This window comes from Enhydra lutris, unplaced genomic scaffold, assembly GCF_002288905.1.
Source record: "Enhydra lutris kenyoni isolate GAN:26980312 unplaced genomic scaffold, ASM228890v2 scaffoldscaffold19, whole genome shotgun sequence".
Lineage (NCBI taxonomy): Eukaryota > Metazoa > Chordata > Mammalia > Carnivora > Mustelidae > Enhydra > Enhydra lutris.
In genome coordinates this window covers 19,739,529-19,764,679 of record NW_019154103.1, presented here as the reverse complement: position 1 = coordinate 19,764,679, position 25,151 = coordinate 19,739,529, and the positions used below count along the sequence as shown (strand labels likewise).

General features: G+C 34.7%; 1 protein-coding gene across 3 annotated transcripts in view; it reads left to right on the top strand.

The window, feature by feature from the left end:
- LOC111148327 (tetratricopeptide repeat domain 37) overlaps nucleotides 1–25,151 on the top strand; it is an 88,413-nt gene that overhangs the window by 48,156 nt on the left and 15,106 nt on the right. For all 3 annotated transcript variants that reach the window (XM_022504834.1, XM_022504832.1, XM_022504831.1), the window contains 13 exons: nucleotides 738–812; nucleotides 1,444–1,585; nucleotides 4,686–4,779; nucleotides 7,615–7,692; nucleotides 10,777–10,901; nucleotides 11,703–11,826; nucleotides 12,613–12,834; nucleotides 13,872–13,944; nucleotides 15,646–15,699; nucleotides 15,889–16,000; nucleotides 19,550–19,678; nucleotides 21,989–22,110; nucleotides 23,890–24,048. In XM_022504834.1, the coding sequence (XP_022360542.1) occupies nucleotides 738–812; nucleotides 1,444–1,585; nucleotides 4,686–4,779; nucleotides 7,615–7,692; nucleotides 10,777–10,901; nucleotides 11,703–11,826; nucleotides 12,613–12,834; nucleotides 13,872–13,944; nucleotides 15,646–15,699; nucleotides 15,889–16,000; nucleotides 19,550–19,678; nucleotides 21,989–22,110; nucleotides 23,890–24,048 (1,509 nt within the window). The remainder of the gene's footprint in view (nucleotides 1–737; nucleotides 813–1,443; nucleotides 1,586–4,685; nucleotides 4,780–7,614; nucleotides 7,693–10,776; nucleotides 10,902–11,702; nucleotides 11,827–12,612; nucleotides 12,835–13,871; nucleotides 13,945–15,645; nucleotides 15,700–15,888; nucleotides 16,001–19,549; nucleotides 19,679–21,988; nucleotides 22,111–23,889; nucleotides 24,049–25,151) is intronic.

The window sequence follows — 25,151 nt, the reverse complement described above, 5'->3', positions numbered from 1 at the left end:
ATTTAAAGATACAGGTATGTTATTTAAAATTCTGAGGCACTTCAAAAAATAAATATGCTGAGACTCTACTTCAGGTCCAAGGAAACTAGAAGTCTGGCGGTAAGGACCTCCTTTAAAAAAAAAAAAAAAAAAAAGCTTATCTAGGTGAATCTGAGGTGATCTTATGATTAAGAAAGAACCCTACTCCAGACAAACACTGGTATGAACGGATCAAGGGTGAAAGGGAAGGGAGAAGGTAGTGCAACTTCATCAGCGTTCTGAGGAATTTTATGTGGATTATTCCACTACTACCTGATTGCAGATGGAATTCTGAAAGCATTTTCCAGTTTAAGGGCCAATTTAACAAGTCATTCTGGGAGGCACCTGGGTGGCATCTGCCTTCGGCTAAGGTCATGATCACAGGGTCTTAGGATGGAGCCCCACATTGGAGTCCCTGCTTGGTGGGAAGCCTCCTTCTCCCTCTCCCACTCCCCCTGCTTGTATTCCCTCTCTTGCTGTCTCTTTCTGTCAAATAAATAAGTAAAATCTTAAAAAAAACAAAAACAAAAAAATAAGTCATTCTGGTCCTTTGAGCCATGGGAACAAATTAAAAAAGAAATTAGCTCTGCTTTTTTTTTTTTTTTTTAAATTAGCTCTGCTTTTAAGCATAGCTAGGATACCTTTGATTCTTCCAAATAGTTTCACTTATGTTATTATTCCTTTTAAACACATTAAGAACCTCTTTTTTCCTTTTATAGGCTCTTATTGCAGAGACAGTTGGGAGTTATGACACTATGGATCTTTTCAGGCACACTACAGAACTCAGTATGCATGTAAGAATTTGACCATTCTTAAGGATTCGTTAATGAATTAAGTATTATGCTTGTCGAGAAAATGAATACAGAGTGGTATCATATTAATAATGGCGATTGTTTCTACTCTTTATTCTGTCTTAGAAACAGATACACTGTCTTTAAAGAACTTCTCATTTTTGTCTTCTATTATCTTTCAAAAGTTGATGAAGAAATGACATAGAATTTAATAGATAAAGTAGTCATTCAGAATTGAAACTGAGACTCTAGGAAAAAACCAGCGTGAGATAAGGACTAGACTTGGTTGACATTTCTTGATTATTTATGAAAGTGTTTTAGAACCCTTTAGATTGGTAATTATTAGTTTCATCTGTAAGAGCAGTGCTGAGAGGAAGGAAATCAACCCCATTGGGTGACACTGTTTTCTGCACTTTATTTAAATCCCATTTGATTCTTCTACTTAGGGTTGGAGCAAGTAATTTAAATATGCTCTTAGTTGTACTGAATCATAGTGAGTCTTCATATAGAGGCACTTAGGGGTGGACTTAAGACTAAGATGTGATATTTACTGTGTTGAAGTCTACTGTTTTATAATTTTTATTGGTATATTTATTATCCTGTGTTTACTTGTTAACTTTGTCTCTTTTTATAGACTGAGGGAGCAATAGGTTATGCGTACTGGGTCTGTACGACACTGCAAGACAAAAGCAACAGAGATACAGAGCTGTACCGGTACAACATTGTTCAGATGAATGCTATTCCAGCAGCACAAGTTGTTTTGAGTAAATACATAGGTAAGGTGTTCAGTATTTGAATAACCATTGAAACAATTCAGTTTTTTAAATTAGTTAATTCTAAATAAAATATTAGTGTTCCTTAAGACATGAATTTGCCCTTTTTTTCACCCAGTGGCCAAGCAGTCTCCTTTTCAAATGATAGAAATGACTTCTGAAGAGTGATGAAAATTGCTGTTACCTAATGCTTCCAATAAAACTGATTCCACGTTGTAGTAGAAAGCATTTTGGAACCTAATGGGCCTGAGTGGTTGCTGTTCTCTCTCTGCCATTTATTTCTCTGCAGTCTTAGGCCGAGTATTTTATTACTTCTCTTAACTTCTATTAGCCTCGTAAAGTAGAAATGATAATTGCTAGGTGGTAGACGTGTGAACATTAAATGTCATAATCTGCTTTAAATTCCAAAACTAGTGGTTTGGTTTTGTTTTGTTTTCCAAAACTAGTGTGTTTAACCTCCTACTTTAATACCTGATTTTTCTTCAAGATACTGGAAAAACACATTTAGGTTTAGGAAAAGGACAGAACGGTGAAGTTTCATTAACCTTCTGTTGTAATAATTTTCTTTCTTCCTTAATAAATCTACTAGTTTTATTACTAGTTTAATCTTGCCATTTGCAGCAACATGAATGGAGCTTCAGTATACTAAATATACTAAATATACTAAATAAAATAAGTCAAATAGAGACAGAGTCAAATAAGTCAAAAGAGAAAGACTAAAATACCATGTGATTATACTCAAGTGTGGTATTTAAGAAACAGAACAAATGAACAAAGTTAAAAAGCAAGAGAGTGGGCACCTGGGTGGCTCAATTGGTTAAGCGACTGCCTTCAACTCAGGTCATGATCCTGGAGTCCTGGGATTGAGTCCTGAATTGGGCTCCCAGGTCCACGGGGAGTCTGCTTCTCCCTCTGACCTTCTCCCCTCTCATGCTCTCTCTCATTCTCTCTCTCAAATAAAAAAAAAATCTTAAAAAAAAAAAATAAGGGAGATGACAAACCAAGAACTATAGAGAACAAACTGGTGGTTACTAGAGGGGAGGTGTAGAGAGGGGATGGGTGAGATAAGGAGATTAAGGAGTGCACTTGTGATGGTGGCTGGAGGGTGGAAAAGTACCAGGACGTTTTAATCTCTACCCTGCCTCTTAGTAGCTATGATGAAACCTTGGGCATATTGTACAATTGAATTTTAGTTTTCTCATCCATAATCCAAGAATGAAAGTTTCTGTTACTTAGAGTTTAAATGGGATGATTTATACAAAATGTTTTGCAGAGTACTTGGCATAGCCTAGATGCTCAAGAAATGTTAGTTTCACTAGTCTTTTATTTATCCCTTGACAAATAAAGAAGTGAGAAGTTTAAGCAGGCACAGGGACACTTCCATATTATGAAGAATCAGATAAACTGAAAAGCAGAGGAGAAAATTTCTCATCATAGGTATGGAGAGGATTCTAATACTCTTCCTGCATTGAGCCTGGGATACTTGAGCAGAAGGCAGTTAGTTGACAAACAAATCCCAGCACTTCAGAGCACTACTTGTTAGGCAATATGCCAAAATGAATGACTAAAGAATATCTAGAACTTTGTGAGAGTGTATAGATCAGAAATTTTACTGTGAAGTTTCCGTTAGAATGGGTAACGTGTAAAGGATTTATACAGAGACATAAATCTTAGCTTTCTACAAAATTCAGATACCTAGAACAATGAACACAGAATTCCTGACAGTTATGAAGATCCCAGTTTTTTTATCCTATAGTGGTACCATATCACTATATGTGATATTAATATGTCATATTTAAATTCAACTCTATGTGACTTTGCCATAAATGAATGAATGAACAAATGAATAAGAAAGAGAGAAAGGAAGGAAGGAAGGAAGGAGGGAAGGAAGAAGGGAAGGGAAAAGGGTGGGGGGAGCAGAGAGAATGCAGGCAGTCTGTCTTGCTGACGGTTTTCCTCAGAGTGCGCTTGGAAGGCATGAATCTCTTCTTAGTTTGACTCAGTTTTGGTGTTCCTCTCTTTTGTGACTTCAGGAGTTTTCAAGAATAACTTTGACTGTGATATTTCACTTTGTGCTTTTTTTTTTTTTAAGATTTTATTTATTTATTTCACAGAGAGAGATCACAAGTAGGCAGAGTGGCAGGCAGAGAGAGAGAGGAGGAAGCAGGTTCTCCGCTGAGCAGAGAGCCTGATGCGGGACTTAATCCCAGGACCCTGAGATCATGACCTGAGCCGAGGGCAGAGACTTAACCCACTGAGCCACCCAGGCGCCCCACTTTGTGCTTTAACTTTAGAGTCTACCCACATAAATTGTGATTGCACTGCACATTGTTAAACAATTTGGGGAGCCTGGGTGGCTCAGAGGGTTAAGCCTCTGCCTTCAGCTCAGGTCATGATCTCAGGGTCCTGGGATCGAGTACCGCATCGGGCTCTCTGCTCAGCGGGGAGCCTGCTTCCCCCTCTCTCTCTGCCTGCCTCTCTGCCTGCTTGTGATCTCTCTCTCTCTCTGTCAAATAAATAAATAAAATCTTAAAAAAAAAACAACAAAAACAAAACAAACAAATAATTTAAGGGATTTGAAGGCTTATTTCCCAATACTACTTTTAAGTAAATCAGATGTGTTTCTCTGTATGCTAGCACATACATGATGTTTTCTGACATTAGAATTTCAAAATACTGCATTGAAAGTGTCCAAGTCATCCTGGGTTTCTAGTGAACAGTACTGAGTTCATTTTTTTTTAACACATAGAAATTGGAACAGAACCATCAAGAAAATTGCAGGAAAGCTTCATTAGCCAAAGAACTGAAGTTCCTTATAAATCTTATGACTAGTGTTAACATGAACTACAATTTCAAATTATTACACTTTGGGGATAACAATGTTTAGACTTTCAGGTGCAACTAGAAGTTGTAAATAAGTATAAAATACTCAATCATTTAGAAGTTATAAAATGATTACTAGTATTTTATAGTGAAAAATATCAGATTATTCTTAAGAATGCTAGTGATTTTAGGAGGTAATCTAGCATGTAAGATATTGAAAATTAACATTTTACGACAACCACCATGCACATGTAAAGAAAAGATTTTTTCGGATTTTCAGAAAGAATTCAGAATTATGCTCCAGCTTTCACAATGTTGGGTTACTTAAATGAACATCTACAACTGAAAAAGGAAGCCACAGAGGCATACCAGAGGTAAACTCCACATTTAATTAAAAGCGGTCCTTATTTATTAGTTGGCTTTTTTTTTTAATTTAGTCTCAGTTCATGAAGAAGGTACTAAACAAAAGCTCTGATTCCTTTCCTGATCTCTTATTATCTATTATTATATCTTTGAATGTAAGATGGAAAGATGCAATTTTAAATTTTCAGCTGTATTTGGGTTTCTGTGGCTCAATCCAAGAGAGAGACAGAGAAGGGGAAAAAAAAACAAAAAACAAACTAAAAAACCTCTCAGATTTTGTTTTAGAAAAATCTTTCACTTTAGACTTTGTTTATCTTTATTAAAAAACACGTAGGTTCATTCAGAGAAGAAATGAGAAAATTAGGATATATTTGTGTGAATTTAAGATCTGTATTTTATTCATTCAATAGCTTTTGAACTGCTTTGTGCCAAGCATTGTCCTTGGCACTGGCAACTTAGCAATGAAATAAAACAGACACAGGCTCCATTCTCATGGAGCCCCCGTTCTGATGTGGGGAGACATGTGATGAGCTTATCAACATCTGTGATGGTACAATTGCTAAGAAAAAAAATCAAAATGGGGTAAAGGGCCAGGGAACATGAAGGCAGGTAGTGAGTTTGAGAGGGGTTTAAGAGTTAGAGGTTTCCTAAGGAGGCAGGTGACAATTGGCGTGAATGAAGTGAGGCTCTAAGCCATTTGGTTAAGAGGCGAGAGCATCCAGGCAGAAGGAACAGCAAGAGCAATTGGTCTGACACAGGAGTGGACGTGGCACGTCGAAGAAATGACAGTATGCTCAATAAAATGACCAACCAGGAGCATAGGAAATGAAGTCAACTTGAAGGTTTATTCTCTGCAAATGAATAGATTGGTAAATAAGAAAATTACTCTTAATATTGTGAGCACTAAGTGAAAAGTTAAAAGTCCTGATTGCACATATCATTGCCCTAAATCTGAAAAATACATAGAAGAAGGCTTGTCAGATAAAAAATAATTGAGGTGCCCGAAATGCTTTGCCACGTCCTTTTATGGATCTCTTGGTAGTTCAAAGGAGCCATCACTAGATGGTACTGGAGGCTGTCTGATCAAGGGGGTATTTTTCCAGGTGTATGTGGAGATTTATAAAAAACCACAAGTCTGTTTCTTTCAATGTTACAATAAGCCTATCTGTAAATAAACTGTAGAAATATGGTAGAACGCAACAGTGAGCAGGATTTTTAAACAAAGAAACTAGACAGCTTTACAGCACTTGCTATTTTTTTCTACGTACTATAATCACAAACACCGTGAATCTAACACTAGTTATACCTTTAACTTAAAATAGCAGCTCCACAGGCAAGTGGATAGGCACCCCTCCTCCTTGACTGATACTGCTGTTGTTTTTCCCTTTAAACAACTATTTGAAGCTCAAAACCACAAAGTAGGTATAAATCTAACCATTACAGTTTTTAATATACTATATAATACTGTCTTTTAGACTGCTTTGGCAAATATTTGCTTTTCATTTAACATCATGCATATTAAAAAATTTCCTTGGGTATTTATTCCTAGATAATCCGTTTTATTTTATTTATTTATTTATTTTTTTTAAGATTTTATTTATTTATTTGACAGAGAGAAATCACAAGTAGGCAGAGAGGCAGGCAGAGAGAGAGGAGGAAGCAGGCTCCCTGCTGAGCAGAAAGCCCAACGCGGGGCTTGAACCCAGGACCTGGGATCATGACCTGAGCCGAAGGCAGCGGCTCAACCCACTGAGCCACCCAGGCGGCCCCTAGATAATCCGTTTTAAACAGAAAAGAAAAGTGGGGTACCTAGGTGGCTCAGTTGGTTAAACGACTACCTTTGGCTCGGGTTGTGATCCCAGGGTCCTGGGATCCAGCCCCACATCAGGCTCCTTGCTCAGCAGGAAGCCTGCTTCTCCCTCTCCCTCTCCCTGCTACTCCGCCTGCTTGTGCTCTCTCTCTCTCTCTCTGTCAAATAAATAAATAAAAATTATTTTTAAAAAAAGCAGAAAAGTAAAAACAAAAATCTTACTAAATATCCAACTCCTGTTAGTTGTTAAGACATTTTTCTGATTGTCCCAAAGGGACTGAACACAAGAAGATAAAAATAAGGTCTTTAGGGGCGCCTGGGTGGCTCAGTGGGTTATAGCCTCTGCCGTCAGCTCGGAACATGATCCCAATGTCCTGGGATTGAGCCTCACATAGGGCTCTCTGCTTAGCAGGGAGCCTGCTTCCTCCTCTCTCTTTCTCTGCCTGCCTCTCTGCCTACTTGTGATCTCTGTCTGTCAAATAAATAAAATCTTTTAAAAAAATAATAAGGCCTTTAGGGACTCCTTATGATTGTTTTCTTTCTTAACTAAGTACGGCTTAAATATTTTTCTGTATGTAACAGTTAAGGGCACATGAAAGCACTCAAATTTCCTGGCTTCCTAATTCAAACTACTGATATAAATACTTTTAAGATTGTTTGCTGTATTCTTGAAATAATGTCAAAACTTAAAATCGTGACACCATTGTTTCCCATATTTAGATCAAGTTTTTTGGAATATTTAAAACTCAAGTATGATAATGATTTCACTTAGTAAGACATCACCTTATTAAAGTAATTTTCCTGACAGTCTAAAATCTAAATATTAAGTGCTTTTGTTGTAGCAATTTGTTGTGTACAAGTTGTTATGACAGCATTAAAGAGTTAGAATGAAATGAAGAAAACAAAAATCTATAGGATTGTCCATTGTCTTCAGGGTTTTTTCCCAAAGAAAAAGTTACAAAATCTCTGTTAGGGAGGAAGAGGAAAAGAATGCTGTTATACATATATAACTTAAAAAACCTTGTCCTTTTTTAAGGGCAATGTTATTGTTACAGACTGCGGAAGACCAAGATACTTACAATGTTACAGTAAGAAATTATGGGAGATTGTTATGGTAAGTACATTTTTTCCCATTAATTCTGTGACTTTATTAGATTTTTCTGTCAAAAGCTATGGGACTAGTGAGGCGGTGATGAATTTCCAGAGTAGTGGGACATTTATAGATGAGTGGGCTGAAAATCTCCCAAGGATACATAATTCCCTCAATACTGGGCTTTGCTAATAGTTTCCTGTTCCTACATCGATATCTAAGGCCACTGTGCTTTAGTGAGAAGCAGATTTAGAACTGATGGTTGTGGACTGTACAATTTCAAAGAGAGGCACGTGCTGTCTGTTATAATAGAACCCTAGTTAACTGGAAGAGGAATTGGATTTATTCTGATTCGTTTGCTGCTTATACTTACCTGGGGAATGGCCATTGAGGGTCTAGAAACTGTTTAGAAATAGTATAAAAAAATTTTTGTGTATGAGCATTTTGGGATGGAGAGAGAGCCATTTAGCTTTCTTCAGGTTGTCCAAGACTTTTTACTTCAAAAAGAGTTTAAGAAAGAAAGAAAGAAAGAAAGAAAGAAAGAAAGAAAGAAAGAAAGAAAAAAGATTAAAACCCAGTTATTTTAGAAGTTAGAATTAAAAACTCAAGTATGATCAATGATTTCACTTAGTAAGAGATCACCTTATTAAAGTAATTTTCCTGACAGTCTAAAATCTAAATATTAAGTGCTTTTGTTGTAGCAATTTGTTGTGAACAAGTTGTTATGACAGCATTAAAAAATTAGAATGAAATGAAGAAAACAAAAATCTATAGGATTTTCCATTATCTTCAGGGTCCAGAGAATAGAAGTATTATGTGGGGAAGGTTTTTGGTTCAACTTAGGGAAGTGTTCCTCAAGCTGAGAACTGACCCCAAATGGAATGGTCCAGTTGGAAATACATTGTTAAAATTGTAGTTTGATATTTGGGGATTAGTGCCTACATCTTTTAAAGAGGTACATAGTAGAGATCTGAGGTAGCCAGTTATTTTCTTTCATAACCATGTAACAAAATCATATTCATAGACAGGAAAATATTACTGTTCCGACTGCTATTCCCTCCTGTATTTTTAAACTGTTGTGGTTAGGAGTTGATAATTTTGTCATTTCTAAGGTTTTGTTGTAGCGGAAGATAGGTTGTAAGAAATTATATGGAACAAGTATCATGTTTGTTTTTAGTTTGGGTTTCATATAATGTAAATATTTTATTTTTATTTATTTATTTATTTTTTAGGAAGGGGGTAAGGCAGAGGCAGAGGGAGAAAAAGAGAGTCTTAAGCAGACTCCATGCTTGGCACAGAGCCTGACATAGGGCTCGATCTCACAACCCTGAGATCATGACCTGAGCCAAAATCAAGATTTGGACGCTTCACCAACTGAGCCACCCAGATGCCCCACCATATAATGTAAATATTTTAGAAAAAAATCTGTATCTTCTACTGAGAGTAGATCATGTCTTTTAAAATTTGTTTTTATTATGAAATATATTAAGCATGCAAAATGCAGTAAGTAATATACAGCATAATTTAATGATAGTCACTGCTCAAATATAACAGATCTTAAAATTGCCCATTGTCTTCAAGGTTTTTTCCCAAAGGAAAAGTTACAAATAAAATTGAAGCCCCTTGTGCTTTTACTAGTTCTAGTCTATTCTCTACAAAAGTAATCACATGTTTGAAGATAGTGTTATTTTTAAAAAAGCTTCTAATACATGTATGTATCCTTGTACAATCTGAGGTAGCCCTCTTTCCTTCACCAAAATATTTATCAAAATTTGAGGTTTTTTGACTTTAAAAACCTTAAATTTTTTTATTTTTAAAATATTTCACCTTTATGAGACTAATTTTAGAATCAAAGGCTGCCTGTATTTTTAGATCCCACACCCCCCCAAGATTAAAAGGATTTTCTAAAAAGAGTTCTAATAACACGATAAAACAGAAACAGCTTCTGATTATAGTGATGGATATGAAAAATAAGAATCTCAAGGGCACAGTGCATCCTGTGCAGGTGATGGCAAATAAATAAGCAAAGCAATTATTTTTTTGTTATTAAAAAGGATTATAGTTTAGGGGCGCCTGGGTGGTTCTTTTGGGAGAGCATCTGACTCTTGATTCAGCTCAGGTCACTGTCTCTGAGTCTTGAGGTTGAACGCTGTGGAGGGCTCCCCACTGAGTATGGAGCTTGGTCAAGATTCTCTCTCTTGGTCTCTCTCTTTCTCCCTGCTCTCCACTGCGCCCCCCTGCCCCCCGCAACCCATGCTGCTCATGTGCCATGCACTCTCTCCAAAAAATAAAATGAAATAAACTTTGAAAAGAAGTATTGTACTTTAGTATCATATGTAATAATTTTTACTTTTCTTCCTATTAAATACAGAAAAGATAATCTATAGTTTTGTCTGTGAAATTCAGTTTATCTTTATACTCTCAAAAAAAAAAAAAAGGACGTGCAGGTAAACAGTTTATACAGAGGCTAGGTTTGATTTTAATTAAGTATTTTATGCTTGTTAAGCTTCTCAGAGATGCTAAAACCATACTTACAGGGTAGTATTCAACCAATATATTAAGCTTAAAGAGTTCTGTATAAAAGTCAACTTGGGGGCACCTGGGTGGCTCAGTGGGTTAGGCCTCTGCCTTCAGCTCAGGTCATGATCTCAGGGTCCTGGGATCGAGCCCCGCATCGGGCTCTTTGCTCAGCGAGGAGCCTGCTTCCCCCTCTCTCTCTGCCTGCCTCTCTGCCTACTTGTGATTTCTCTCTCTCTCTCTGTAAAATAAATAAAATTAAAAAAAAAAAAAGTCAACTTGAAATTATTTTTATGCCTTGGGATTTTAGTTCAAGTTTGTTAATAAGAAAGACACTTTGTAATTTAGCAGAACTAATCGTTTTCACATGTAATTTAAAAGAAACAAAGCGTGGAATTAAATTGCCCCAGTACATCTTATTTGAAATAAATGATATGCCTTCTATTTTAACATGTCTTTTCTTTAGCTTTAGCACTGATAGACGAAGTATGTGAAGGTAAAAGAAGCTTGGTATAATAATCTCTCTGTATTCTTATGATACAAGCCAAAATTGTTTTTATTATTAAAAATAAGTTGTGTTTTGCTTCTTAGTTCCATTGGTGAATATGATAAAGCTATCCAGGCTTTTAAGTCAACACCCCTTGAAGAGTTAGAAGACATCATAGGTTTTGCATTGGCTTTATTTATGAAAGGTCTATATAAAGAAAGCAGCAAAGGTGAGTGTCTTACTTTTCCAGGGCTGAGTGGAATTTAATCGCAACAAGATTACATGCAGAAAGATGGAACATTAAAATAGGAGTAGGGGTTGCAATGTTTATTAAAATCCAACTAGGAGTCAGGAATGATATTAGGTACTTTTTATCTGTTCCCTCCTTTAGTACATTATTATGTGAATAGTCCTTAGAGCAGTGTTATGAGCTGAGTGTTATCTTAAATTATTTACACAAGGAAACTGAGGCCCAAGATCACTTAAAGTAGAGTTAGCATTTGAAAGGAGGTCTTTGCTTAAATGGAAATTTCTGATAAGTAAAGACCTTGACCATTATTGGTAATAGTGTGTTTTGTTTTCTCCAAAAATGCTCATTGAGTACATTTTCATATATATATATATATTTTCATATATATGTGTGTGTGTGTGTGTGCATGCTAGTACTTAACAGTACTCACTATTAAGTATCTAGCTTGGTGGAGTTACTGGTATGCATTTGGAAGTTTTCGTGGTATCTCAATGGCTGCAGGCCTTCACATCCCTTGAAGACTCCCCTATAGATTCTGAAGATAGAAGTTAGGAGATGCCTCATAATAATCCTAACGATATCCCCAGGATCACCTTGGACCAACTAAACCAAGTTAGATTATCTAAAAAATTTTTCCATCCACTTGAAAATAAGGAAATAATAAGATATATTTTTAGTTAGATCTTTAAAAAAATAGAATTAAGAAGGCAGAAATTTCACTGTTTGTCAATCAGGATTGTATTTATTTTGTTTTGTTTTGTTTCCAACTCTGTATAATAGCCTATGAGAGGGCCTTGTCTGTTGTTGAATCAGAGCGGGACAAAGCCCATATCTTGACAGCTCTGGCAGTAACGGAGTATAAACAAGGAAAAATGGATGTAGCCAAGACATTGCTATTTAAATGGTATGTATAGTTGACATCAGCACTTAACATGACCAGATTAAACATTGGATTAAAAATTGGAACAATGTAAAAGGAGGTTTTTAATGTTGTAGGAACTTTTTGGTGAATAAAAGGAATTGGACTGACCTGATTGTGACCTGACGGTCATAGGTGGAACTAGAGATCATGGCTTAATTCTTAGCTCTGGGTCCATCCAGTCCTTCAAAACCATCCTGTACTCTGTGTGTATTATTTATTTGTTTAAAAGAGTAATTGATCATCTGATCTCGTAGAATCTTAAAGTTTTAATGAAGGGAGTTTTACTAGCTTATTTTTTGACCTCTTTGGTCCCCAAAGAGTTTTTTTTGTCTTTATTTTTCAAGTTAACCTGATAAATTTCATTTAAAATTAAAGCTTTAAAAATATATACCAGTATAACTTGTAACTATTTCTATGTTTTTGGAATAAATTAGTAAAATAATAACCTATGATATCTGTGGTTATTTATATGGTTATCTGGTTAGTTATTTTTCTAAAACCCAGGCCCCCAAAACACTATTTACATTTGTTTCTAAAGCTTAGATATAATGAACAGAAGAGAAAGGCCCTTGGAATTTTTAACTCCTTTAGACATTTAGGGAAATTGCCGTCCCCAGAAGCCAAGGAGTCTGTTTTATATTTATGTTATAGCTGGGCTTAGTTTGGTAAATCCTTAAGTAAATTGCTTTTTTTAACTAAGTGTTAAATATGTTCGAATAGTTACAGACTACAGTACTATGGCTAATAGACAACTAAAAATATTTACAGCTCCATCTTAAAGGAACCAACCACAGAAAGCCTTCAAGCCCTGTGTGCTCTTGGATTGACAATGCAGGATGCTACACTTTCAAAAGCGGCACTTAATGAATTGCTGAAGCACATCAAACAGAAAGACAGTGATTATCCAAAGTGCCTTCTCATTTCAGCGATTTATGCACTGCAAGGCCGCAGTGTGGCAGTGCAGAGACAAGCATCTAAAGCTGTTCACAGGTAAATTCTGTACTTGTGAACTTGGGGTAATTACACATGATGGGCTAATCTTTGACATTTGGACCTTACTAAGAATATAAAATGAGTAAAGCATATATTTTTGTAAACCAGAGTGTAGTTTTCTGAAATTGCACTTAGGAGCAGGTAGCTGACTATACACATTATTTCATCTATAAAGATTTTTTTTTTTTAAATCAGTTGATAAGAAGATAAGAGAACAGAAATTTTGCACTTACGCATTAGGTTTGAATAAGTTTGCTCTTATTCAGTAAGTTAAGGCCTGAAAGTTATTTTAATACAAAAGTCCTTCCTTATTCTCAAGTTAGTGATATGGTCCGTTTATTTGATGCTGTCTACCTTGATGGTTTTAGGAATTTTTTGGCCACACAAACATTCACTAATGTCTTCCAAATTTAGAAAATAGAAAGCACTTATTACTAGCAGTAGTGGTTATTTGTTTTATTTTCAGCAGTAAAGTGTTCTTTTTTTTAAAGATTTATTTATTTTGGAGAGAGAGAGAGTGTGTGTGCATGAATGGTGTGGGAGGGGCAGCAGGAGAGAAATTCAAGCAGACTGTGCTGAGTGAGGAGCCCCAGGCCGGGCTTGATCACTAACCCTGAGGTCTACGAACTGAACCAAAACCAAAAGTGAGACACTTGACCAACTGAACCACTCAGGCACCCCAGCAGTAAAGTGTTCTAAATGAAATTTATTTTCCTTTCACAGTTTTAATCTCTATGTTTTCCTTGAACACAATGTACTAAATTTCCTTAGCTTTTCTTAATTAGATTAGGCTTTGTAATTATCATGTTGCTGATTTTTCTTCTTATTTTCATAAGAACTCTTGGTGTATCTAGAAGATACGTTTTCTGAAAATAAAAGCACTTTCATTCACACATAGACAATTAATACGAACTTGTTTTAGATGTCTACAAGATTTTGAACTTAGGTACTAAATAGAATGTTGGTTGTTTTTACTTTTCATGGTTTAAAGTAACTCCCTAATCTAAGCCTTTTGCTTTTGATGATCTCTATAGTAACCCAGCTGATCCAGCTCTTTGGTCTCTGTTGTCCCGAGTAGTTGCTCAGTATACTAACCGAAGTGCAAAGGTAAGTAATGTTCTAAATTCTGGCAAAAAGATAAAGTAACTTGTGATGTAGTAAGTAATACAATTTTTAGAATATTAGCATTATCCTTCTGGGAAACAACTAATGCAACAAGGGAGTTCTGTTCTTTCACCAGATTTGCTATTAGTCATTTGGTAAGTAGTACATTGAGTTTCTTTCCTGTACTATTGAACTGTTCTGGGCATTATGAAAGATACAAAGAAGTAGGTGGGCTTTTTTTTTAATACATACAAATTATGTTAATAGCTATGTGATTAGGTTATGTTTATAATGTTGCCATTTAGGAAGAAATAACTGTTGGGTTTTTTGAATCCCAAAAGATAGTTTTATTTAAAAGCTCTTCAAAGATAAGAAAATAAGAACTAGGACATTGCTAATGTCTAACATCTAAAAAGGTGAATCGCAACATGAAGTCATTGATGTTCTATAAGAGGGATTATGTATTTTAGTTCATAGTAGCCAGATATTTTCGGGGGTCTATAAAGTATTTTGTTAATTTCTGTGGTTACTATGTCCTTTCATAGTTGCTTAATTAGTGGGTAAACATAATGGTAGTAGCTGATATGTTTTGAACACTTACTACATCTGGTAATTCCACTGTCTGACGTCTGTGCGGGTCTGATCTTATTTGTTATTCCTACCCGTTTTTGCACATAGTAGTTCAGAAAACCTAAAAGAACATCATTATTAGACACTAGACTGAAGTACTTACTATGTGCCAACCATTTTATATATATTTTGTCATTTAATTCCAACAACCGCATGAAGTAGCTGCAATTAATGTCCATTTTATAGAGAACACTTGAGACAGAGAATAAATAACTTGTGCAAAAACCAGTTAGTATTTGTGGTGTTGGATCATCCCAGATCTAACTCTTGAATCCTCCTTCTATTCTGCTGTGTCTTCTGTTTTCTTTTTAATCCGTCTTCTATTTGTTTTATATTGACATATTTTTAAAGGTTATTCTTAGCATTCTTTATATGCTAACTATGATGTGCAAGACATTTCTGATACAATTCCGATATAAAATTAGGAGAACAGTGTACTTCTGAATTAAAATGAAATCATTCTCATAATTCACTTTATTTCACTTTCACTTTCTTTCAGGTAAAATGTCTAACTGAATTTAAAAATTAAGGATTTCAGATTTACTACACGAAAATTATGATGTATATGTTTTTCTCATTTTCAGTTTTGAGTTGACTGTTATTGAAGCCGTCATTTGCTTCAAGGTGCTCTGGCTATTCATTTTAGCAGACACTACAGAAGACTTTAAAATACCCTATTTCCGTGGAGTAAAACCATGTTAATCCTAAAATAAGTTCTGGGATTCTGATTCTCTTTCTCTTTCTTTCTTTCTTTCTTTCACTTTATTTTATATTGTTAGGAAATATGTACTTGTGTTTGGTATAAAACTGTGTAACTTTTGCACCATTAATGAGTATTTTAAAAGAGTAGAGTTAAAATGATCATAGTAGAAAAGATTTTTTTAAAAAATACTAAATTTAAAAAAATACTAAACTTGTCTCTTAAAGCAGTAATTATTTGATATTTCAGGAGTTTGGAAGTTATGAATGTGATTAAACAGCTTTTCAAATAATTAAATGGAAAGATTTTTATCAGTATTAATTTTTATTTGTGAAAGTTTTTACATTTATCTAAATAATTTTTTCCTATTATAGGGAGGTGCTATAGCAGGAAATGTGGCTCATATTTTGGACTCAAATCATGGAAAGGTTAGTTTTCTCCAGTACAAAGGAAATGTCCTACTTGTTAAATAATATTATTTATGAAACCGTAAAATAATTTTTCTTCCTAGGTTTAGGAAGTCACATCATACTTGATATAGTCCTATTTTTAGTCAATTTGAAAGTCACGGAGCTGCAAAGATAATTGCTTAATACTCTTCTTTTTCCTTTTTGCAGAAGGCATTACTGTATACTGCAGTAAATCAATTAGCTATGGGAAGCAGTTCAGCAGAAACTGAAAAAAATATTGCACTAAAGACCATTCAGAAAGCAGCTTTTCTTTCTCCAGGTGAATATAATATAATTCATTTCATTAATTCAGTTTCTTCTGGTTTTGCATTTGTGACCTGTAGGTACAAAGTTTGCATTTCATGAAATAAGGGAATTTTAAGAAAATATTCTAAGCTTTTGCATATTATTTGATTATCTTGCATTTGACTGCTAATAATTAAGAAATAACCAATTCTTGAAGCAGGCTAAAAGGAATATCTGCATAAAGATACTTTATTACTCTTTATTGAAACTCTGAATTGTGTATTTTCAAGAAGTAATTTTCTTTTTGTTTTCCATCATCTGGTTTAATGAGGTTTACCTTATAGCCACTAAATTATTTAATGAACATACTTAGTCATTTAGTTATTGTTATGGGTAGTTAGCTCCTTAAAGAGTGGAGATATGTCTTCTGGGGTAATTGTTGGAATGTCAAGGTGATGACCTCACCTGAGCTAGCTCTTCTTTGTGTCTTTGATCACAATGATCACTGAACAAGTACCTATGACCACATCAATATACTTCCATTATCATTCCTAGAGGACTGGAATACCTATGAGTGTGTATTTTTATATAATAGTATTTTTAATATGAGATACTGAATTAAATAATTTTTTTCCTGCAGAGCACTTCAAACATTTGTTAAGTCAGAAAACTTTTGCTTTTGGCTAGGAACTGTTAGGAAACAAATCGTACAAAATCAGTCCAATGTTATCTTCACAATAAATTGGAAAGGCCCTAACTGCAAAATATTTAATAAATCAGAGATTATTTTATAAAACAAGTAAACAGACCAACATCTTGTGGTTTATTCTTTGTTTCATTTATGCAATAGAACAAAAAAAGACCCTAAACATTTGGATTTGTCTTTGTTACACATTGGATAAGTTTTTGATTTTTAGAGGTTATTTCAATAAAGTATTAGATAGAATTACTCTCAAGGATTTTTACCGTGGATCTAGAATGGTAAAAGATCTGTTAGCTTTTGATTGTGTGAGTGGCATAAACTTTAGAAAGGTGAGATTGCCCAGAACAGGTCTTCTATAATCTTCTTCTTTTCCCGTATTATCTGGAGAAATACATACTCAAGGAATTAGAGTCATCATATAAGATGCTTAGAACAGGGATTGACTAATGAAGATGAGTTCCTATTTGAGACTTGTTTTTGGAGTCCAGTGAAAGTAAATTTAGTTGTAGTTATGTGTAGTAGCTATATACCTAATCCTCGTAGATCTTTGTCCTTGTAGAACTTGTAGAACTATATCAAAGTATAGTTTTGATAGATGGTATTCAAAGGAATCTTTTCAGAAATTTAAACAATCCCAAGAATTTAGAATTAAATTAGAAAAATCCATTCTCTGCTAGGGTAGTGCTTCTGTGATGTTAGTATTTTTAGCAAATTATATTTAAAAAATTTTAGGCTCATAGTATATACATATATTTATATTATCACTTGGTTTCATAAGGAATTTGAGTTGCTGATTACTTACAGAAAAGCTAATGAAAGCAATGATTCTTCTGAATTGTGACAGGAGAAATTACAGCCAGCTAATACCCATTTCCTTCCTCCTGAAATTAAAACTATACCTTAAGATCCCTAAAAGGAGTTCTTCACTTAATCTTAGAAATAAGTTAATATTCAGAAATTGAGTGCACTTCATTTGGAATTTTGGGTTTTAGGCCTGATGACACCTGAGCCATCATCTAGTTCACTTGCCTTGTTTTATAGAAAAATGAGTCCCAAAGAGAAGGCTGGCACACATTTAATTAGTTGCATTGTTAAAACTAAAATCTCAGATCTAAGACTTAGTCATTTGCATTTCATTATACAATAATCAGATCTCATGAATTCTAAGGAGTGGTCCCCATTTCCTTATTCTGGAGTTTGATTCTGTCTTTCATTAATTAAAATAAGGTAGTCATTGTTTTGGGTAGAAATTATTTTATAATATGGAGATACGCATTTAATTTTTTTTTTTAAGATTTTATTGATTTATTTGAACAGAGAGAGAGCGATGACAAGTAGGCATAGAGGCAGGCAGAGAGAGAGGAGGAAGCAGGCTCCCCGCGGAGCAGAGAGCCCAACGCGGGGCTCGATCCCAGGATCCTGAGATCATGACCTGAGCCGAAGGCAGAGGCCTTAACCCACTGAGCCACCCAGGCGCCCCCACATTTAATTTTTTATAAAGATTTTTTATCTAAGATTTCTAATGACTCCTGTACTATTAACATAATACTGATCTTCTGTAAGTAAAATAGATAGACATTTCAGACATTTAATAGAGGTATATACTAGATGGAACAGTTAAATAGGAAAAATGTAAAACTTAAGCTAAAATTTTTGTTTAAATGACTATATTGTTAACTTGCACCCCTGTGGGATTTTAAAATTAGTTGTCTGTTTGTTGTTGTTGTTGTTGTTTATTTGTTTTTGAAGATTTCAAAGTAATCTCTGCACCCGTTGTGGGGCTCAAACTCTCAATCTTGAGATCAAGAGTTGCATGCTCCACCAACAACCATCCAGGGACCCCAAAATTATTATTATTAGTATTATTTTTTTAGCATAACAGAACTAAGATATTGACCGTGCAGATATTAACCTACAAAATATGGCTTATAAGAGACCAAAAAATAAAAACTCATCTAAGTTCTAAATTCTTTTTCACCTTCTTTTTGCAAGTACCTTTTTTAAAAAAGAGGCACCTGTATGCATAATCGATATTAGTACTACCTCAGTCTGCTACTTGCCCCCTCCCCTGAAGCTGCTGTCAAGGTGTGAAGGAAAGGAAAGATCAAATCCGTGAACAGCTGTATAATCCTAGAATTGCTTCACTTGGAATGATAAAATGACTTTATGCTTGGCTGTTAGAACATAGGTAAATGGAGTTGTTGTGAGCTTTTCCCTTGGCTCGAACTTTTCTTAAAAACTGAGAAATAGTATTATCTTGCTTTTTCTATGATTGAACCTTTAATACAGGGTTTGAATGATGACCATATGTGTCTCTTTGAGACTTGCCCTTGGTGTCCAATGAAAGTAAATATAATTGACTTTTCCACAGTAGCACAGTACTCTAGGCATCTGAGCTAACCAGCCATGGGAGAACTTAATAGAATATTTCTTATTCTTGCTGTATTTTGAAAAAAAGGCAGATCTTGAAGGATAGTAATGTATTGTCTGAAAAGAAGTATAAATTAGTTTCCTTTAAGAAAATGGATTTTTTGGGGGGCGCCTGGGTGGCTCAGAGGGTTGAAGCCTCTGCCTTTGTCTCAGGTCATGATCCCAGCGTCCTGGGATCAAGTCCCGCATTGGGCTTTCTGCTCAGCAGGGAGCCTGCTTCCTCCTCTCTCTCTGCCTGCCTCTCTGCCTACTTGTGATCTCTCTCTGTCAAATAAATAAACAAAATCTTTTTTAAAAAATATAGAAAATGGATTTTTTTTCTACAGATACAATTTATTTTTAATTTTAATTTAATTTTTTGGTATCTATAAACTCTTAGTCTCACTTTGGATAATTTTTTAGCAATATGTTGATATTAACAAGACCTCTAACCATATTCTTTATGTTTAGGTGATCCTGCTGTCTGGGCTGGGCTGATGGCAGCCTGTCATGCTGATGATAAACTGGCTCTAGTGAACAAAACTCAGCCAAAGAGAATGGACCTGCACTTGCCACTGTTATCTGCTGTTTCCGCTTCAAGTAAGTTTACAAACACATTTTATACATAATGAATTCAGGCTACAGTACTCAGAAGGATATTGCAAAAAGTAGTGGGCATCATTAGCCCCACGCTAAAGGCTGAATGATCTCATCGGACAAAGCTTAAAAACAAGTCTTGAAAAGATGAAATCATGTTCTAGAGGCTGAGCTGCATATAGAACAAAGCTCCAGAACATTACAGGAATACAAAAATGTTCAGAATTCTACAATGTCTCGTGTTCAGTGAAAACTTAATACCCATGCAAAGAGATAGAAAAGTACCACCCATAATGAAATAAATCAATCAATAGAAGCAGATCCACAATGAGAGATTGTGGACTCTGAGAGACAAACTGAAGGTTTGGGAGGTGGAGGGTGAGGAGTGGGGTGAGCCTTGTGGTGGGTATTGTGGAGAGCACATACTGCATGCAGCACTAGGCGTGGTGCACAATTAATTTTGGAACACTGAAAATAATTTAAAAAAAAAAGAAACAGATCCACACATGACACATTAGAAATCTCTTTAAAATGTAATTGACTGTATAAAGCACATATTACAACAATAGCTCAAAGAACAGTAGGGGAAACGGAAATACTCTGTTGTAAGATTTTTATACTGTACGTGAAGTGGTATAATATTACTTAAAGTAGACTGTGGCAGATTAAAGATGAATACTTTAAAATGTAAAGTAGATACTAAATAAATAAAGTTATAGCTAATAAGCCACCAAGGTAGATAAAAGGAAATCGTAAAAAATAATTCCAAGAAGAGGAAAAGGGAACAAAGACTTTAGATAAGACAAATAGAAAACAAGTAACACATTAGAGTTAAGCCCAACCATATCTATAGTCAAGTTAAATGGCCTAAACACCCCAGTTAAAAGGCAGAAACTCTCAGATTGAATAAAAAAGCAAGAGCCAACTATATACTGCCTAAAAGAAACATAGACAAAATATAAATTTATATTTAAATGTAAAGACAAAAATAGCCTAAAAAGTAAAAGGTTGGAAAAAGATATACCATGCCAACGCTAAAAGAGGGTTGGAATGGCAGTGCTAAGTTCAGACAAAGTGGATTTCAGAGCGAATGATATTGCCAATGATAAGAAAGGTCATTTCATAATGGAATCAGTTCATCGAGAGGACATAACAGTGCTAAGCATTTATGTGCTAAGTAAGAGTTTCAAAACACACAAAATCAGCATTGCATTTCACACTAAGATAGGTAGAAAAAAAGAAACTTGTGGAAAAATGTATAACTAAAAATTTACAGAATTGAAAGGAGGGACAGACAGATCCACAATTACATAGTTAGAGAGTCAGTGCTCTTCTTTTAATAATTGACAGAACAGTTGAACAAAAAAATTAGTAAAGGTATGATAAAGACTTGAACAACACTGTCAACTAAATTGACCTAATTGACATTTATGGAATACTTCTAATAACGGCATTGTCAACGCATACAGAACATCTACCTACATGTCTTATGGGCCATAAGAAGTTCTAAATAAATTTAAAAGGCTTCAAATCATATGTAGAAAACATTATCTTAATTAATACTGTGGAAGGAATTATACATGCAGAAATTCATAGCAAACCATAGCAATTCAAATCCAACAACACATAAAAAAGATAACAATACCTCATGATCAAGTGGGGTTTATCCTAGGAATGTAAAGCTGCTTTACCTGTAGAAATGTAATTTACTATGTTTATAGTTGTGAAGGTGCTAGACAAAGTATCTATACTTTATGATTCCATTTATGTGAAATTTTAGAAAATGCAAACTGATCCATTGTGTCTGAAAATAATTAGTGGTTGCCTGGGGACAGACGTAAAAGGAGAGGTATGCTGGGGACAGAAGCGATTACAAAGGGGTAGGGCGAAACCCTCCATGTTAATGAATATGTTCATTATCTTGATTATAGTGATGGTTCATAGTTTTATAGTTTGAATATGTACAAATGTTTAATTTATTGTATGTCAATTATATCGCAGTAAATATTTAATTTTTTCAGTTAATTATTTTTAGTTGTACTGTAAAGTGATTTTTTATGTAAATCACAAGTCTACAAAGTTTTAACTTCCTCAACCACAAATGCTCCTACCATGAAACTTTTCAGAACCTGGCACCTACTAGGGTAGTCTATGGTATTCCTGTAAGTTTTAATTAAGTTTTAAAAAATTGTAAGTTTAAAAACATTGTCTATGATGATAAGTCTAATCGTAATACTTCTTAGCAACGAATTTCTCTGCTGAGAACACATTATAAATCGCAGAAGAAAGTAACATTAACATTTTTGTTAACAGTTAAAGACAAAGAATTCGTTAAAGATTATAACCAATCTCTGGAAAAGTGGTGTTTCTCCCAGGCTGTCACTGGTCTAATAGACACGGGAAGAATATCTGAAGCTGAAGCCCTCTGCACGAAGGTATGACTGTGAAATTGAGCATTGAGATGTATGGATTCTTATCCTACTCCAAAGATAACATTAAACATGGAACGCACGTTATTTAAAGGGCACAGGGTGGTGGCGGTGGTGGTGTTGGTGATGATGACGACGAGGACAACAACAACCTGTAAGCCAGTCAGTCCATTTAGCAGTTTGTATTTGAGCTTCCCAGGAATATATGACATAAATACTATTATCCCCTTTTTATAAATGAGTAAACCAAGGCTTAGAGATGGCAAGTAATTTGCACAAGAGTTCACAGCTAGAAAATGACTGAGTTGCCATTTGAACTCACTTTTGTGTGACTCTAGGACTCAAGGACTTAACAGATCTTTGTTGAGGAGGATACCATTATGGAGGCCATATTTTCCTTTGATTTCTGGTTACTGCCTTCAGATTGGTCTATTTTCTATCATCTCTGTATTTTTCTAAAGCTCTGAACCACATAAAGACAATGAAAAGTAAGTGAGCAACTGGTGCTACCTAGTAGTTACCTTTTACATACCTGGATTGTAGGCTCTGTGCGTAAATCCTTAGCACCTTGCCTAACACATAGTAGGGGCTCAATAAATATGTATTCAATGAATAAATCAGTTTCATAAACCTATTCAGAAATAATTGAATGGATAATGCAAGGTTTAAACATCACTTTTTCTGAAAATACCTTTTTTCATAAATGTTAACCAAGTTGAGTTGTATTTTCTTTCTAGAAATTTTTTGTGGGGGGGCAGGGGTGTGGGAGGAGATGAATTTTATGGAGAAGGAAGAATGGATCTTTGAAGATCCCTTTGGTGTTTGAATTTCTGAAAAGCAGAGTGGTAAATTTTTTCTTTTATTTATGAGATTCCATCTAAATTCAGGACAGATTAGTATTATGCAGTTAGTGTTTAATAAGCAACTGACTGTTGCTATACTTTCTCTGACAGAATAAGGGATACTTTTATGGATCTTAGCATTTTTTTGTTCCAGTTTCTTAGAAGAAAGCAATCACATATATTTAAGACTATGACTTAATTTAAAAAAGTAAAGTATGTTATTGAGGGACAAGCAATAAAGAAAGAAATGTTTCGAACAATAGTGGAAGGCTTGTTTAGAGAACTTCCGTAAACTTCTTCGAAGTATATGTATATCTGTCCATATACATATATCCGTCTGTATACATATACTTAGCAAGGTGATACACATATATAATTCTACATATGTGTGTTTGTGGATAAATAATGGCTTAGGGAGGTGGGTAAATGGGTCGTTTCTCTTAACAGTGTTTGGAAAGTATATGCCTAGAGAAGGACATCTAATGAATATCTTTGTGAAGAGATTGAAAAAGGAAAAAAAAAAAAAACAACAGTAACCAAAACAAACAAACAAACAAAAAACTATAGCTTTTCTGGTAGAGTTCCTTCCAATAAGGAATAGTGTTAGCCTTCACTGTTAATTTCATGTTTTCTTAATTCATCCATCTACATTCAGAACTCAAGGTTTTCAGGATATCACCTGAGAATAAAACAAGTCAGACAAACTGAATCTAAAATGACCTTAAAACTACAATAATAGCATTATCAATTTTAATTTAAGTGTGGAGTTTGATATTCTCAAGATGTTCATTGTTCTATTTATTTTACTTTTGCAGTTCTTTATTTTTTATTAAGGAAAGGTTAAATTCAGATTTTTTTTTTCCCAACTTGGAGAATAGCTTAATTGCCACTTAACATTCAGGAATCTATTTGATCTATTTCTATTTTGGTGTTTAATTTTTAGAATTTAAAAAGTAACCCTGATCAGCCAGCTGTTATCTTACTTTTGAGACAAGTTCAGTGTAAACTACTCCTCGAGTCACAAAACCCTCTTCCAGATGCCGTCCTTGAAGAGCTGCAAAAAACAGTCATGTCCAACTCAACTTCTGTTCCAGCATGGCAGGTAAATTCCCTCCTTCCTTACATGAGGCCTGAGTTAGAATACTTCATGATTCTAGATGAAGGCAGGCGTTAAGCCTCATTTTATTTGTCTTGCCTTTAAACTTACCATATCTCTTTCATTTTCAAGATTTAAAGTACATTGTATTGTGATTAGGGAGACTAAGGAAGTTTAATACTAATTTAGGATGTGCTGCTACAGTACTTCAAAGCTTTTTAAGTTGTTGATTATAATTTCCTCCATTTAAAACAATATTGAGAGTACTGTCTTTTACATGGTGTTGATGTAAGAAAGCTAAAGATTGTCTCAAACATTTTGTCATAATGGTGTTAACTCTCCCTTTAGAGAGGATTTATATGGTTTTTCTCAACTCATATATAGGATTTTAATGGTTATTTAGTGTTTTTTTGAAATAGTTAATTGATGCCTCAGTCAACAGAGCTTCCTTTTAGCCGCCTCTGGTTATCTACAATGACAAACACATGATGACCACCATGTACTTTACTCTTATTGATGTTAAAACACAAAACCATGTAATTACTGTATCCAGCTTACTGTAGTTTCCTCTGTGCTCCAGAGAAAGTATCAAAGGGGTTTTTTTATGTTGATTTAATAGTAACTTATTTTACTATAATTTGTTCTTCATTTTGATCTTTCATCATAAACAACTTTTTGATGTTCCTGCTTTAAAATATTATCTAGTAGCATAATGAGTTGGATTACGCAAGCTAAACCTGGTATTTTACTCTAATCACTGGAGAAAGATGGTGCTTTTTCCCCTCCCTTTCTTAAAGTTTGCCATAGGAGAGTTAAGATAATTTAATTCTAAGGTCAGATGGATACTGATGATTTCCTGTTCTTCATCAAGAGGAAAAATACCTTGCCAAACTAAAAGGGAAAAATTAAAAGATAAACTCTATAGGAAGTCAAGTCTTAAGAGATAATGTGTGTTTTCTTTCATATTATGATATAATTCACAAAGTATAGAGTATAAGAATCCTAAAAGTACCATTCATTACATTTTTTTTACTTACATATATGCCTTAACTGCCACCTATGCCAAGATACAGAACATTTCCAATAACCTAGTTGCCTCTCTAGGTTAT